The 17,120-nt window shown below is 53.5% G+C and overlaps 1 protein-coding gene across 1 annotated transcript in view; it reads right to left on the reverse strand.

Annotated features, from left to right (window-relative positions):
* PTPRU (protein tyrosine phosphatase receptor type U) overlaps positions 1 to 17,120 on the reverse strand; it is a 273,624-nt gene that overhangs the window by 64,359 nt on the left and 192,145 nt on the right. The window contains exons 13-14 of the mRNA XM_054011788.1: positions 12,397 to 12,433; positions 6,834 to 6,972 (exon numbers count right to left, since the gene is read on the reverse strand). Of these exons, the coding sequence (XP_053867763.1) occupies positions 6,834 to 6,972; positions 12,397 to 12,433 (176 nt within the window). The remainder of the gene's footprint in view (positions 1 to 6,833; positions 6,973 to 12,396; positions 12,434 to 17,120) is intronic.

Below are 17,120 nucleotides of genomic sequence, written 5' to 3' on the forward strand. Positions count from 1 at the left end.
GCTTTGCCCCCTCCCCATCTAGTGTCAGGATGAGATCAGGCCCCAGATCCTGTCCAGCATAGGCCAAATGCAGCTCCCTCCAGAGCCCACACCCGCTGCCCTGAGTGGGGAGAAGGTCACCCCAGAGGCCCTCCTAGCACCTGCCTACAGCTCAGGCCCAGTGGCAGGTCTAACACCCTTTGCAAGCACTTGCACGAGGCTGGAGAACAGCACCAGCGATGGCTGTGAGCCTGGCTCTTCCCCAGAGTCAGATGCATTTGGAGATTCAGGTCCGAAGGTCCAGCCTTGCCCATGATAAAGCTGAGTCCAGGCCACACAAAGTTCAGAGCCCAACCCCAATCCCCGGAGAATTGGATTTTGTTTTAATTGGAGGCATTCTTAGGTGCCCCCAAACTTTAGTGGATTCTTCTGCGTGTCCTTCCCTGCCAGGCAGATCAGCATCAGTATCCCCAGCCTACAGGTGGGGAAACTGAGGCACAAAGGGGCACTATGACCTGCCCCAGGGCCATGGTCTGGGAACAGAACCCAAATCTCTGGGCATCCAGTTTTGTGTCTTCCCTGTGTGCCCACCTCCCTCTCTGAGCTCTGTTGTAAGTTTCTCTCTCCTTAGAACAGTTGGCTGTTTTACCTGAATTATTATATTGGTGTGGGGGGGCTATTCTTATCCAATTAACAAAGCACCTCATTTGGAGGCTATTCATGGATTTATTCCATGTGATCTGCCTGATACACTGTGTGTCAAGCCACTACCCCCTCGGAAACCACATGCACCATCTCCGGGGGCGTATCCTGGCGAGGGGTGGGAAGGAGAATTTCAATCAGTAAAGAAGAGGACATGTTCCGGTTCCTTCTGTAGAGCACCGTGTATCCCAAGCTTGGGCCTGGCTGTTTGGGACTCAACCCACGAGTCCCCTGCATGGGAGTTCAACTCTCTTACTAAGTCTCATGGGGTATGTCTATTGTGCAGTCACGCGGCATGATTGCAACTTGTGTAGATATACCAACCTAGCTAGCTCCGGTTCCAGAGCAGTGAAGCCACATCAGCATGGCTTGCCTGCCCCGAACCCTGGGTAATTACTCACGAGGCTGCTGCAGCTTCACGGATGCAGGACCAGAGCTAGCTAGATGAAAGCTCGCTCAGGGATGTCTCCGTGAGCTGCATTCACACCCTGGGAATGCAGCGCAGACATCCCCCGAGACGCGATGCAGTCACTTTGTCACACTATCAAGAACGAGAGACAGGGATTTCATGGGCTGATTTGCAAAATTCAAAATCAATTTCTATTTTTACAAAAAGCCAGCAGACGCTGAGAAGTGATTAAATCTCTGCATCGCTGAGTGGTAGTCTGAGAAACAAAACCGAGTCGGCACTGGAATGAAACTGGTCACTGGATTTTCTCTTACTGTGCCTTTTTTCTTAGATTGGGGTGTGTGTGTGTGTGTGTGTGTGTGTGTGTGTCGCTGATAGTTCTTTATTCAGCTCTTGTCCTACTGCACCTGGAACATTCTGTACGTGTTTAGACACCTCCACACCAGACAGATGTTGGCAAGGTGAAGGCAGTTCAGAGAACAGCATCAAAAATGGCCCGGGGACTAGAGTGAGAAGGGAAAAGAGGAACCTCGTAGCTTGGCTAAAGAAAAAGAAGTGGCTTGAAAACTGTCCCCCTGAAGGGCGAACGCCTAAGGAACAAGAGGAAATGGACAGAGGGTAAAACTCGGAGTAATGAGAAGAAATCAAGCAAGGGATAACTTAGGGACAATGTCAAGAGAGCATTGGTGAGCTCGGCCAGAGGGTGGGATAGACACTGAAGGGAAGTGGTGGAAGTACCATTGTTTAGGTCACTGAGGACAAGACTGGACAAAGCCCTGGAGAATAGTGACGGGAGCATAACCAGTCACTGGCTCTGGTCTAGATCAGACTCCGTGGGTTCCTCCATCTCTGATCGTTTGGATTCCATGTGATAGAAGTTCCGTCTACACTGCAATCCGAGGGGTGGCTGCAGCATGTGTAGACACACCCGCGCTAGCTCGGATCCAGCTCGCCCCGAGAACAGCAGCAGTGAAACCACGGCAGCACGGGCTGTACAAACGCACCCAGAATCCTGGGGACGTACCCGAGCACCTCGCCCCTGCTGCTGACGCTTCACTGCCGTTGTTATTGGCACTCTAGAGCAAAGCTAGCTCGGGTGCGTCTACACGGGCTGCCGTCACACCTCTGATGGCAGCATCGACAGACCCGTATGCACAAGAAGCCCCATGCTCAGGTTGAGAGGCTCCATTTGGGCACCTAAAACAGCACTTAGGCCCCCAAGTTTGAAAGTGGGACACTCCAGACTCCATGATTTTGCTCTCCCAAACTACCAACTCCATCTACCGTGCCTGGTTTGGCACGTCCGTGTTCTCCAGTTATGTGCCTGTCTCTTTCCTACCAGAGCAGATCTAGACCAAGACCTCAGGCTGCAGGAGACGGAATAAAGAGATTCTGTCCTGCCTTGCCCCTGCCCAATGCTCTAAGGGGCCACCAGCTCGCTCCAGCGGCTGTGCAGAAGATACTGTGGTTGGTTTAGTGACCCTGCATGGGCTGGGAGTCCTCCTGCCCCTGCTACCGGCTCCAGAACACAAGACCCTGTTTTCCCCTTCCGCATTAGGGATGCGTGAGCGCTGGCAGTGAACTGATGCCCCCGGGGGAGGCGACCAAAAGCCATCGGGCTATCACCGCGTCTCCGTTCACCTTCCACATCACAAGCACACAGAAGTGCTAGCTGCAGGGTGGATGCCATGGGGTGCCTGCTGGAGCATCTGGGCTTGCAGGTGGACACTGCTGATAGGTGCTGGGAAACCCCCTGGCTCTGGGAGAGCAAGCTCTTTATGGTTCTGAGCAGCAACTTGGTGCTAAAGGGGCTCTCTCTCTGCTTTGGCCTTAAAGAAGATCAAGGCTAAAGTATTCTGATGGGGACTAACCACTGATGTGGTTGCTGCATTTGCCAGCTGTCTGACATCCCTGTTCCACACATGCTAACGCCCCTTCCCTTTCTGTATAATGATTTACAAAGAGCAGGAACGTGCACATAAACCCATCTGCTTCCCGACTGGTCCAGAAAGTGAGCAAACTCCTTCCCCTCACCTCCCCGCCCGCGGGCTTGAGGGACCTTCACACAAGGATCGGCACCTGCTGCCCCCACCACAGTCTGGCTCTTGCTTGGAGTGAATGAAACTTCCACCCGCCGAAGGACCCTGCTGGGAGCAGCAGCTGCTCCGTTGCTGCTCCTTGGCAAGCAGCAGGCAGAGTAGAGAGAAAATGCCACTCTCGAGGCCAAGCGGAAACCCCTCACTGGGTGACTCTCCGGAGGATAAACTGCAGGGGGGTCCTTTTCCCACAGCTGATTTCTTGTCTGGCTAAGAAAAGGTCAGGAACTCCTGCTGCTGGGAATTATCCTGCCAAGGACACGGGGGAACATGCTAGATGTGGCCCCACAGGCCATGCTCTCTCTCATTACAAGTCAGGCTGGTTAGGAATCTCCTAGCATCCCTCTGCCATCCTGCCTGTTTGACCTGGGGTGGGAGCTCATGGAATTTTAACTCTTTATGATACAGACAAATTGCCAAGTGGGAGATCTGACACAGACATAAAGGACTCCTCCTCCTCCTCCTCCACTGACTTTCCTTGCAGTCCCTTTCCCCCCGGGGATGGGGGTTTGGGGGTGAGGAAGGCTGCCAGAGACCCAAGTCTCCTCCAACACCTGCTCACGCAGAACGAGTCAGATACCACAGAGCCGAGGGCAGTACAAATCCCAGCAGAGGTGACATCCCGATACAAACTCGGGGCCTCGGCTTCCTCCGTTCCCCTTCCTGCCCCATGGGGCCCATGGGACCGTGGCCTCTCAGCCGAGACCTCTGGCTGCCTAGAACCACTATCTGCAACGTCTCGCTGGGCTACGGCTCAGCCCGTGTGTCCCAGTGCAGACGGGGGACCTCAGCCCTGGCGTCGGGGTGCAACGTTACAAGATCGTGACCTCTCGATATGGCTTTACAGTCAACGTGGCATCTTCTTTATAGCCGAGTCCCAACCTTGTGGAGAGACCATGGGGTAGGGCCAGCTGAGAGCTTTGGGGTGATAGAGATGGGGTCCCTGACTTGCCCTCTGTGCGCTTTGCAAAGCCAGCAATGAGGAATGACATTAATAATCCACCCCCAGTAAACAGACTCTCAGTCCCTTCCTCGAACCACAGTACAATGCTGCCTCGCTGTGACCAGGGGAATGGTTTTCCCCACTCTCAGGGTGTGTCTACGCTGCAGTCAGAGGCATGGCTGCAGCATGTGTAGACATACGGGGGCTGGCTTTGATCTAGCACCAATAACCACAGCAGCAAAGCTACATCAGGACGAGCCGGCTGCCTGAATATATACCCAGAGTCCTGGGCTGCTGAACTTCACTACTAGTGTTACTGGTGCGAGCTAGACCAAAGCTAGCTCAGGTGCGTCTACACGGGCTGCCGTCAGACCTCGGATTCCAGCGTAGACACCCCCCTTCCCCCCCGCCCCCTAGGCTCTGTCTAGTGATGTGTCCTGACTTCAGCTGTTGGAGTAGCTGCCCCCTAGTGTTAATGAGGCAAAGCCATGATTTACGAGCAGGGCTGGGCTCTACCGGGGCTAGTAGCACCTTGGCCTGCCTGCAAGGGAGAAAGGAGTGCAGATTCCCAGGGAAGACAGGGCCTTCGCCTCCAGGCCTTGCCGGTGGGCCAGCTGAATGCGAAAGGCATGCTGGGATTCCGGGCTGCTGGAACAATGTATATAGTGGGGGTGCTCAGAGCCACTGAACCAAACTGTTATGGTGGAAAGCACTTCAAGCCAGGGGGTGCGGCAGCCCCCCAGCTCCTATGCTGGGATTCCAAGAGCTCAGCTCTGTCCCCACCTTGGAGCCTGTCTTCCCATCAGTTCTCCTCCCGGGGGACCCTCTTTTCCTGCTAGCCGGCTTCTCCAGGCCTTTTGCCTACAGCGAAGGCACAAGCCGGAGCAGGACAGTCTGCAACGAGGAGCTGCGAACATGCCGCGCTCTTTGAGGCGAGGAGAAGGAACCCCAACTCCCCCGCCTTGATACCCATCTGCAGCAAAAGCCCCGGAGTGCTCCAGAGAGAGGCAGACAGCAGAGCCCTGCATGAGCTGCCCGCACAGAGACAAGATCAAGGAACCCTCCCCAGCGCAGCTCGGCTGCACGTAAGAACGGCACGGAGCGGCCATCGCGGTCACAGCTCGGGTCGCTCTCCGAGAGCTTTCCTGTGGGCAGCGGCTTGTCATAGATCCTGCAGCCCAGACTGGGGGGGAAGGGGGAAGGAGGTCAGGGTCTATCACTGTCTGTTTCACGTCTATTGCATTCGTTAGCGGCCTGCCTGGACAGGCGTGACTCCTCTGCCCTTTATGGAACATTGCCTCCTAGGCAAAGGAGCTGTTACCAGCAGGCTTACTGCCGGCAGCCCGCTGCGGGGCGGATGGCGGGGATAGGGCACAGGTCAGCACCATCATGGCAGAGCGTGCTGGAGAGAAGCAGCTAACGTGGGGCATTGGGGGGGGCAGACACCCCGGTGTGCTGGGTTATTGCTGCCACGCCAGCTACTAATGGAACGAGTTTGCTGGCTCTCAGGTCTCATCCCACGGGCCAGGCTTAGCCATCCAGAAACCTAAGGGGAGCAGCGAAAGGGTGGAGAGAAAAGGGACTGCCTGAAGCGGCAGCAAAGAGGGGGACCAACTCCCAGCATTCCCCATCCCCTGGGGGAAGCGGATCCTGCTCTGGGCAGGGTGCAATGGGGCTGCTCAGGGCACAGGCGCCGGCACCAGGCTCTCACTCCTTTCTGGCTGGACGTCGCTCTCACGGGTTTATTTGGTGTCGCCATCTGGTTTTTCCAATGCGCAGGGCGGACAATGGGGAATCAGACCCCCTGAGACTGTCCAATATCCCCTAGGCACCTACATTAGCCTCTGACACAGTCACAAAACACCCTGCCACTGGCCCGCTCAGCCCCCTCCCCTGAGCCTCTACAACCCTGCCCGGCCTCCTTGAAGGAAGCAGTGCTTTTATGCTGCCCAAGCCCGGATGTTGCTGTGAAATCTTACCCAGCACGTCTCTGGGACCGCTTAAATCCGAGCCTTGCAGGACACACTGACCCAATTTGCTCAGGAGAGGATCAAAACTGAGCAGCGGGGGGGCTACAGGCCAGGAGAGAGGTGAATGGGCAGATCTGGGGGTGAGGGCTGGAGTGGGAGGCAGGCCAGAGGAGAGGTGAATGGGCAGATCTGAGGGTGAGGGCTGGCGTGGGAGGCAGGCCAGAGGAGAGGTGAATGGGCAGATCTGGGGGTGAGGGCTGGCGTGGGAGGCAGGCCAGAGGAGAGGTGAATGGGCAGATCTGGGGGTGAGGGCTGGCGTGGGAGGCAGGCCAGAGGAGAGGTGAATGGGCAGATCTGGGGGTGAGGGCTGGCGTGGGAGGCAGGCCAGCCAGACGAGAGGTGCACCAGCTAGCTGCGGTGGGGCACAACTGTAGGAGCAGAGGACTGCGGGTCAGGACCGAGGGGCATCGCGGAGCTGGGGGTGAGAGCAGAAGGGGATTTGCAGAGGATGCTAGTGCAGGCATGGGCCATGATTTGCCTGAGTCCAGTTGCAGGGGTGGATTTTGGTCCCCTCCCCACTGCTGCGGCTGTCGCTGGTCTCTCACTGCGTGAGCACTGACGTGCACCCAGGAAAGGGAGAGGAGCCGTGCCAGGAGGAGTGGCAGGGCCCCGAGGGCGAGGGAGCTGCCAGCTGCAGCACCAGCCCGGGGATGAGGAGACAGCGATTTCCTTACCCTTTCCGGATGACGACAATGATCGCTCCGAGGAGGATAATCAAGACAACCAGCCCCCCGGCACAAATGCCCAGGATCAGGCCCATCTCCTCCGAGTGCTGGGACACCTCCAGGGGACGCTTGCTCTCTTTGCAGGCGGCTGGAGGGAGAAAAGCACAGCAGAGAGGGTCAGAAATCAGCTCTGACCTACTTTCTTGACAGCTGGTTTTGGCAGATCCCTCCCCCGCCCCCCCCCCCCACAAAAACTCCACCACGTGCACACAGACAGCATGTGCAGACATACGCAACACACCTCTCCCCCCCCCCACGCACAGCCAAAAGATCTCCCACATGCACGCATATACAACACAACCTCACCCACATGCAAAAACTTCCCCCTGTGCAGATTTTAGGTGCAAATGTACACGTGTGTGCACGTATACACACACAAAACCTCTCACGCATACACACCGGTAACGTGGGTGCGCACACACACACAGAACCGCTGCTGCCTACGGCTTGGGACCTGGGTGCAAGAGGGGGCGGGCTGAGCGCCATTTGTAGCCAATAATGGAGCGGAAGGAATCTGGACCCAGCCCCTGAGCTGGGGGTGCATCTCGCCAGCGCTGTCCTACCCGAGGCACACCAAACAGCCTGTCCTCCCCCCTCATTCGGAGCGGAGCTGTTCACGGACGCCTCATTGCCAGAGAAGGACACGTTCTCGTAACAGCGGACGCCTGTTTAATGTTCCAGCAAACAAGCTGATCTAATCCCCCGTTAAACAAGGCTGTTTGATGTTCTGATCCAAACAAACAATCAAGGAAGTAACCCCAACAAATTATCAAATAGCCGATTATTGTCAGAGAGATGCTACTCCTCCTCCTCTCTTCGCCCCATGCCCCAGCCAGACTAAGCCCATCGCTGTCCCCACAAATTAATTGTAGCTGTTGTGTTAATTTTGTAACACTGCTCTGTCTCCTCTGTGGATCGATCACAGAGCCGGGGCACTCAGTCTTTGCTTCTTGGGCAGAGTCGGCTCACTGGGATTGGTCAGCTGAATCACATGGCATTGTTCCTGTTCCCAGACGGAGGAACATGGAAGCACTTTGGGTGCAAAGTCCCAGGCATGCAGCTTTAAGGTTTGTGTTCTGCAGATGCTCCTGTGCATCTCTGGAGTTTGTTCTCGGTGAGTGTCTGTGCTGGGAAAGCTCCAGGGCTTGGACATTAACTGAAAGCAAATCTGGACATGGCCAAACCCATGGCGCTTAAATCCCAGGGGGAGGAGCATTTTAGCGATACCTAAACTAGATAAGATAAAATAAATGGATTGGGTGGATGGGTCAAGTGGGTGGATTATTTAGGAGCATGGATTGGGAGGAGGAGTTTGATGAATAGATAAGGTGGTCAGGTTGGGTGGAGGAATCAGGTGATCAGGTAGATGAACTGGGCGGATGACTTGGTTGGATGGATGAAGTGGATGGATTAGATGGATGGGTTGCGTGGAAGGATTAGGTCGATGGTTTGGATAGATGAGTTGGATGGATGGATTAGACAGATGAGTTGGGTGGATGGGCTGGATAGATGGGTTGGGCGGATGGGCTGGATAGATGGGTTGGGTGGATGGGCTGGATAGGCGGGTTGGGCGGATGGGCTGGATAGATGGGTTGGGTGGATGGGCTGGATAGGCGGGTTGGGCGGATGGGCTGGATAGATGGGTCGGGTTATTGATTGGGTACATGGGTTGGGCGGATGGGCTGGATAGGCGGGTTGGGTGGATGGGCTGGATAGATGGGTCGGGTTATTGATTGGGTGGATGGGTTGGGCGGATGGGCTGGATAGATGGGTTGAGCGGATGGGCTGGATAGAAGGGTTGGGTGGATGGGCTGGATAGGCGGGTTGGGCGGATGGGCTGGATAGATGGGTCAGGTTATTGATTGGGCGGATGGGCTGGATAGGCGGGTTGGGTGGATGGGCTGGATAGATGGGTCGGGTTATTGATTGGGTGGATGGGTTGGGCGGATGGGCTGGATAGATGGGTTGGGCGGATGGGCTGGATAGAAGGGTTGGGTGGATGGGCTGGATAGGCGGGTTGGGCGGATGGGCTGGATAGGCAGGCTGAATGAGTTGCTAAGGTGTATGAGTCAGATGGAGGGATCGGTCGAGGGATCAGGTATCTGCAGAAGGTTTTTCTGCAGCATTCGCCCACCTTCCCATCCCCTGTTGTCCCTGACGTGGAGGCATTCCCTGCATTTTGGCTATTGGCAGCTCCCATCACTTCATTTGAACTTTCCTCTCTCGGCCTAAATCTCCCGGAAGTTTTTTCTCTCCAGTCCCCCTTGTCTGGACAGACACAGCGGCACTTCAGCCCCTGCAGCCTCCTCTGACGTTGCTCTCACCACACGGAGAGTGTGAGGCAGGGCCAGGATGCTCCCTGCTGCCTTTTCCCAGCGACGCTGGGGCGTAACCTCCACGATGCATCAGTCTCTGGCCCGGCCCCGGGGTGCCTTGCTTCTGCTCTCCGGAGGACTCCCGGCCGCAGCACTCTCCCTTCTCCCCCTTGCTTAGTGTGGTTTCAAAGGACGCTATCAAAGTTATCAGGCCAACAAACTGGCCCTGCCAGGATCAAGGGCAGAGCTGGGTTACATGCACGTACGCCCTTCCTGCGGGGCGCCCGTCTGCTCCAGCACTACGTGCCGGCAGTTCAGAGCCTGGTCCAGGAAGCACTGCACAGTCCCACGCTTGCACCAAGCGGCGTTCTTAAGCCATGAGAAGAATGCGAATGTGGAGAGTGGGGGCGTCCCTGCGCGATGAGCCCATGGAGCAGCAATAAGCGCCAGACGGCCGCTTCTCGCTCTCCTGGGGAGCGCTCGCCTCCAGACGCCTCTTCCAGCTGAATCAATGTCAGGCCTGCGTGCAACTCCCCTCCATCCCCCCCCGGCCCCAGCCCACTCCAGTACTGTCACCCAGGACGGTTTGCCTGCTGTGCATCTAATGAGGGTTTAACGCCTGCCTCTTATCGGGATGATTGCGTTTTCATTGCACTTCCCTGGCTCCCACCGTGCCTTGGCAGGGGCAGAGGGTGCCGTACAAACACCGTTATAAGGACGAGGAGGATTATTAATAAACCATTATGAAGCAGGCAGCCAAAGTGGAGGCAGGGGAATAGTGCCCCGCCCCTGGATACGGTGAGAAGTCAGCCTGGAAATTGAGTCTGATTGAGAACACGACCTGAGAGTGCTGTTCACAGAGTCTGAATACAGGACTAAGGCACAGCGTGAGAACGGGGGTGTCACTGCTGAGACTAATAACCCCTCACAGCTAATCCCCAATCCCAAGCACTGTACTGTAGCCATCTCAGTTCCAGGAGCTGCCAGGATCCATGCCCAGGCAATACGCCCCTCTCTGAGCTACGAGCTGCCTGTCCCAGGCAGTACACCCCTCTCTGAGCCCGGGGGCTGCCTGTCCCCTGTCCCAGGCAGTACACCCCTCTCTGAGCCCGGGGGCTGCCTGTCCCCTGTCCCAGGCAGTACACCCCTCTCTGAGCCCGGGGGCTGCCTGTCCCCTGTCCCAGGCAGTACACCCCTCTCTGAGCCCGGGGGCTGCCTGTCCCCTGTCCCAGGCAGTACACCCCTCTCTGAGCCCGGGAGCTGCCTGTCCCCTGTCCCAGGCAGTACACCCCTCTCTGATCCTGGGAGCTGCCTGTCCCATCCCAGGCAGTACACCCCTCTCTGAGCCCAGGGGCTGCCTGTCCCCTGTCCCAGGCAGTACACCCCTCTCTGAACCTGGGAGCTGCCCAACCCCAATACTAGGCAAGGGTACATTCCCTGATCTCAAGAGCTGCTCCAATCCCAGCTACTAACCCCTCCTGCTTCAGACTCCAAGATTTGCCAATCCTCAACCCCACGCACTAAACCTCTCCCCAATCCCAGCAGAGGCCACAAACCTGGCCTCCCTCGGGCATCTCCCTCCCGGAGCCCAGGTGCTGAGCGCTCATGCGGGGTACCTCCTTTGCGGAGAGAGCGGCAGTGGCAGCGATGGGCACCGCAGGCGGCTCAGCCGCAGGGAGAATGGAGCGGGTATGTTTTGTTCTCAGTGCCCCTTGCCCCTGGTGTTTATTCAGCAGAAAAAGAGGAGGAAAGAAAAACAGGGACGTGGTCTTGAGAAGAGAGGGAGGCCCCAGCACGGGCCAACACTGATGGCTCCCTCCTCCCTTGGCCTGCCTAACGACCATCCGGCTCACGCTTCTCTCACTCTACGTACCGGCCCAGAAACCCCCATTCCCACTACAGTCCCCACATGCCTGGCTGGCTCACGACGACTGGACGATAGCCCCAGGACATACCATCTTCCTCAACGAATCCGCATCTCCCTTGCTGCCATGGCCAACCCAGACCAAACAAAGGGCCTTTCCTCCCATGGGCCAGGCACACACATCCCACCCGAGGGCTAACCCCCTAGTTGCTGGCTGGATCTTAGCTCGTCTTTGCATCGTTCCACACCAAGCTATGAATCCCCCTGCTCCTTTTTTAATATGCTACGCTAGCCGCATGCACATGAATGCCCATTTTTCATTTCCCATCGAGTCAGGAGTTTAGCTTATTTTATTACATATTTTTCCCCTTCCTTGAATCCAGTAGGGAGCCAAATATATTAGTAGAGCACAAGGAATTTTATTAAATGCACGAGGCCCCAAAGTTCAATCCCCCTGAAAGAACAAAGCATTAAGTTATTTGTTGAGATTCCAAAAGCCAAAGAGTGAAGCTGAAATATTTCCCCAATCGATTTCACTCACAAGACTGGCTCCCCATCACTGCCAGCAACACAATTACCCCGGTTAATATCACCCCTGGACTATATCAATGCCAAACAAGTCCAGGGTTTATACCAGCCAAGATCAATTGCAATATTCACAGCTTTAAAGGGATGCTGACAAGGTCAGAAGGCCTGAAATCTGACATGCTTGATTTTTTCCCCCTTGGTTTTTTTTTCCCCACAAGACCCGCATATCACTCCTTATATGATTTTTATTCCAGAACAAATGTTTTAATATGCTGCTCAGAGGTGAAGCTTGTGCTTCAGGTTAGGGCACTTGCATGGGACCCAAAAGACCTGCCACAGACTTACTGCACGATCTTGGGCAAGTCACTTAAGCTCTCGGTGCCTCGGCTCCCTGCCTGCGAAAAGGGGCTAATATACTTCCTTTCTTTCCCAGCTGATCTGTTTAGAGTAGACGCTCTTCACACGGGCTCTCTCACCCAGCACAATGGGGTCCTGATCTTGAGCAGGGCCACCAAGTGCTACCATAATAATTTTATTTAAAAAAAATAACCGCCACCAGAAGCAAGAGCAACCCTACAATAATAAACCAGAATGCACCTCCCTCATGATCAACCCTACAATAAGAAACCAGAAATGCACAACCTAGCCTTCAGGAGCAACCACAAAGCATTCTTCACAGCCCGGAATTCACGAGCAACCCTACAATAACAAACCAGTGTGTGGCGTCCCAACCTCAGTGCAACAAAGGAATAGAAAAGCCAGTCTGCTGAGCACAAGTGATTGGGAGGTACAATGGGAGTCTTACCTTTGCGGGCTATCCGAATGCAGTTCAGCCTGGTCTCCTGCAGAGAGAGAAAAGATCGGGAGGCTCAGAATGCAGCGGGGACATGAAAACGGGGTCCTCTTCGATTGCTCCGCTTTTAATGGGGAAGCTCGGACAAAACTTGGCCAGTCAGCCTGCCGAGCCTTTTCACGATGAAGCACTGGGTCCCTTGTCACATGCTGCTGGCTGACGCACCTGGCATACTCTGTACCTATGCCAGTGGGTGTCCCTGATATGCCAAGATGTCCAGTGTTTAATTGTCAATCCATAAGCCTTCCCTACATTATCCTCTCTGAGCCCAAGCACAGGGATTCCAACAATGCACTGAAGCCTCTAGCCCATGCAGAAGGAAAGCCCTGGACTTAGCCCCAGGGATGGGCTAGATGGGAGGGTCCCAGACGGACTAATCCACTTCGATTTTTGTGACCTATCATCTGGGCTTCTGACCATCATTCAGTGGGAAATGGGATGATCTGATGGTGATGCTGGTACCGAGTCTAGGCTCTGAATTCAACAGGGCAAAGAAGAACAACCCTGGGCCAGCCTTTATTGGGGAGTTCTTATACTAGGGCCGGGTAGAAATGTTCTGTTGCGTGGAAAGATGGGTTTTCAACTAAACACAATGTTTTGCAAAAAAGTGACCACTTCCTGTGGAAATCTTCAAATTTTTCACTAACGTCCCAAAACTGAAATATTTTGGCCCCAAACCAAAATACTTCAATTTAGAAACACTGCTGTGGTGCCTCATGGGAGTTGTAGTTCCGTTGCCTCATGTGCCCATTCCCTTCCATGGGCACTGCTCCACAGCTGGACTACATCACCTAGGATGCACCATGGCCAGGGACTCCCACGGTGGACTGCTCCATCCACAGTGTACCATGGGAGGTGTAGTCTGACCAGGGAGCCTGACCTATAGGTGAGAATGGAAGCAAGAGGCACCTGAACTACAATTCCCATGAGGCATGGCAGTGGCATTTCCCAATCAAAATATTTCAATTTTCTGCTGAAATATTTCAGTTTTTTACCAGAATGTTTCCAGATTCAAATTTGTGCAGAAAAATCTACATTTTTCATGGGGAAAACACACCCATTTTCCAACCATCTGTACTTTACGGCTGCAAGTTCTGCAGGGAGCTCACGAACAATCACATTGTTACCTAAACAACATTCCCTCTAATGACAGAGCAGAGCCCGTCACTACAAAAAAAAAGAAAAAGCACTGGATTCTCCCACTGATACTCACCTTGATCTTTTCGGGAATGAGGTGCTACTCAGATCGAGCAAGAGGGGAAAAATTTGACCTGACTTTTTTATTGTTGTTGTGAAGTACCTTAAATGTAACCCTAAATAATCATTCATCTGATACAGGAAGCGCCATCTGGCCAACATGATGATGCAGAGAAAGGTAGAGGGAACGCAGCTCCCGTCTGAATGGATAGCAGGCTTTTTAAGAAGTTATAAAGCAAATCCTGGGATTTCTTACAATGTTGGGTGATTTAAAGTAATTAATGTAACCACTTGCAAACATCAACAACAAAAAATGCTGCTTTAGAACAGCTCTGAGGGACAACATTTTCTTTCTGTTGTTGTCCTGGGCTCGCCTGAGCTAGCAGAACACCTCATGGAACTACCTCACCCAGTCTTACAGCAAAGTCGTATTCAACTCAGCTTGGCCCACCTTGGTCTTACGGTCCACAAATTAAGCAAAATAGTCTTCTGTTGACTTGACAAAAAGGTGCAGTCAGCGTTAGGCCCAGCCAGGCCAGGATTCTTGAATTAAGCACAGACAATCCAGGAAGTTTTTGGAAAGTGTAGGGGACAATTTCCTGGTGCAAGTGCTGGAGGAACCAACTAGGGGCAGAGCTCTTCTAGACTTACTGCTCACAAACCGGGAAGAATTAGTAGGGGAAGCAAAAGTGGATGGGAACCTGGGAGGCAGTGACCATGAGATGGTCGAGTTCAGAATCCTGACATAAGGAAGAAAGGAGAGCAACAGAATATGGACCCTGGACTTCAGAAAAGCAGACTTTGACTCCCTCAGGGAACTGATGGGCAGGATCCCCTGGGAGAATAACATGAGGGGGAAAGGAGTCCAGGAGAGCTGGCTGTATTTTAAAGAAACCTTATTGAGGTTGCAGGAAAAAAACATCCCAATGTGTAGAAAGAACAGTAAATATGGCAGGTGACAAGCTTGGCTTAACAGTGAAATCCTTGCTGACCTTAAACATGAAAAATAAGCTTACAAGAACTGGAAGATTGGACAAATGACCAGGGAGGAGTATAAAAATATTGCTCAGGCAGGCAGGAGTGAAATCAGGAAGGCCAAATCACACTTGGAGTTGCAGCTAGCAAGAGATGTTAAGAGTAACAAGAAGGGTTTCTTCAGGTATGTTAGCAACAAGAAGAAAGTCAAGGAACGTGTGGGCCCCTTACTGAATGAGGGAGGCAACCTAGTAACAGAGGATGTGGAAAAAGCTAATGTACTCAATTATTTTTTTGCCTCTGTCTTCATGAACAAGGTCAGCTCCCAGACTGCTGCACTGGGCAGCACAGTATGGGGAGAAGGTGACCAGCCCTCTGTGTAGAAAGAAGTGGTTCGGGACTATTTAGAAAAACTGGACGAGCACAAGCCCATGAGTCCGGATGCGCTGCATCCGAGGGTGCTAAAGGAGTTGGCGGATGTGATTGCAGAGCCATTGGCCATTATCTTTGAAAACTCATGACGATCAGGGGAGGTCCCGGATGACTGGAAAAAGGCTAATGTAGCGCCCATCTTTAAAAAAGGGAAAAAGGAGGATCCGGGGAACTACAGGCCTGTCAGCCTCACCTCAGTCCCTGGAAAAATCATGGAGCAGGTCCTCAAGGAATCAATTCTGAAGCACTTAGAGGAGAGGAAAGTGATCAGGAACAGTCAGCATGGATTCACCAAGGGCAAGTCATGCCTGACTAACCTAATTGCCTTCTATGATGAGATAACTGGCTCTGTGGATGAGGGGAAAGCAGTGGATGTGTTATTCCTTGACTTTAGCAAAGCTTTTGATACAGTCTCCCACAGTATTCTTGCCAGCAAGTTAAAGAAGTATGGGCTGGATGAATGGACTATAAGGTGGATAGAAAGCTGGCTAGATTGTCGGGCTCAACAGGTAGTGATCAACAGCTCCATGTCTAGATGGCAGCCAGTTTCAAGTGGAGTGCCCCAGGGTCAGTCCTGGGGCTGGTTTTGTTCAATATCTTCATTAATGATCTGGAGGATGGCGTGGACTGCACTCTCAGCAAGTTTGCAGATGACACTAAACTGGGAGGAGTGGTAGATATGCTGGAGGGTAGGGACAGGATACAGAGGGACCTAGACAAATTAGAGGATTGAGCCAAAAGAAACCTGATGAGGTTCAACAAGGACAAGTGCAGAGTCCTGCACTTAGGACGGAAGAATTCCATGCACTGTTACAGACTAGGGACCGAATGGCTAGGAAGCAGTTCTGCAGAAAAGGACCTAGGGGTTACAGTGGACGAGAAGCTGGATATGAGTCAACAGTGTGCCCTTGTTGCCAAGAAGGCTAACGGCATTTTGAGCTGTATAAGTAGGGGCATTGCCAGCAGATCGAGGGACATGATCATTCCCCTCTATTCGACATTGGTGAGGCCTCATCTGAAGTACTGTGTCCAGTTTTGGGCCCTACACTACAAGAAAGATGTGGAAAAATTGGAAAGAGTCCAGTGGAGGGCAACACAAATGATTAGGGGGCTGGAGCACATGACTTATGAGGAGCGGCTGAGGGAACTGGGATTGTTTAGTCTGCAGAAGAGAAGAATGAGGAGGGATTTGATAGCTGCTTTCAACTACCTGAAAGGGGCTTCCAAAGAGGATGGATCTAGACTGTTCTCAGTGGTACCTGATGACAGAACAAGGAGCAATGGTCTCAAGTTGCAGTTGGGGAGGTTTAGGTTGGATATTAGGAAAAACTTTTTCACTAGGAGGGTGGTGAAGCACTGGAATGGGTTACCTAGGAAGGTGGTGGAATCTTCTTCCTTAGAGGTTTTTAAGGTCAGGCTTGACAAAGCCCTGGCTGGGATGATTTAGTTGGGAATTGGTCCTGCTTTGAGCAGGGGGTTGGACTAGATGACCTCCTGAGGTCCCTTCCAACCCTGATATTCTATGATTCTATGATTTTCACCCCATGCCAGCTTTATTCAGAATTGGGCCCTGGAAGAAGCAGCCAGCCCTTTTTATCCTGCCTGCTGGGCCCTGATTGGTTTCTGCCAGCTCCCAACCCTTCTAGCCACTGGAGGACTGATACTCATTGGTTCTACCCGCAGCTGATCCTGGGTGGCCTTTCTAGGCAGTTCCTGGAGGATTAAACTTGGTGCTCTTTTTCATCAAAAGGACACTGTGTTTGGGTGGGGTGCGCCAGAGTGGTGGGGGGCAGTAAACTCCTAGGACACCCTGTCACAGTTGTTTTCCCCTTTATAGGTGACTTTATACGTGCAGTACAACAGGATCCATAGGTGATTCTATTCTGTGCTGCATAGGTTCTTATACCACCCGTAGCATCCGAGCCCCGCCCGGTTGCGCGTTAAGCGACGTAACATCTGTCCCGGGTGGGTCATTCGCTCTCCTCCTCTCTCCGGGGAGGAAGTGAGTGAGCAGTGGAGTCCTTCAGGACAACCGGAGTTACAAGTGAGGCTTTGTAGGCAAGACGGGAATG

Source organism: Malaclemys terrapin, chromosome 22 (assembly GCF_027887155.1).
Source record: "Malaclemys terrapin pileata isolate rMalTer1 chromosome 22, rMalTer1.hap1, whole genome shotgun sequence".
Taxonomy (NCBI): domain Eukaryota; kingdom Metazoa; phylum Chordata; order Testudines; family Emydidae; genus Malaclemys; species Malaclemys terrapin.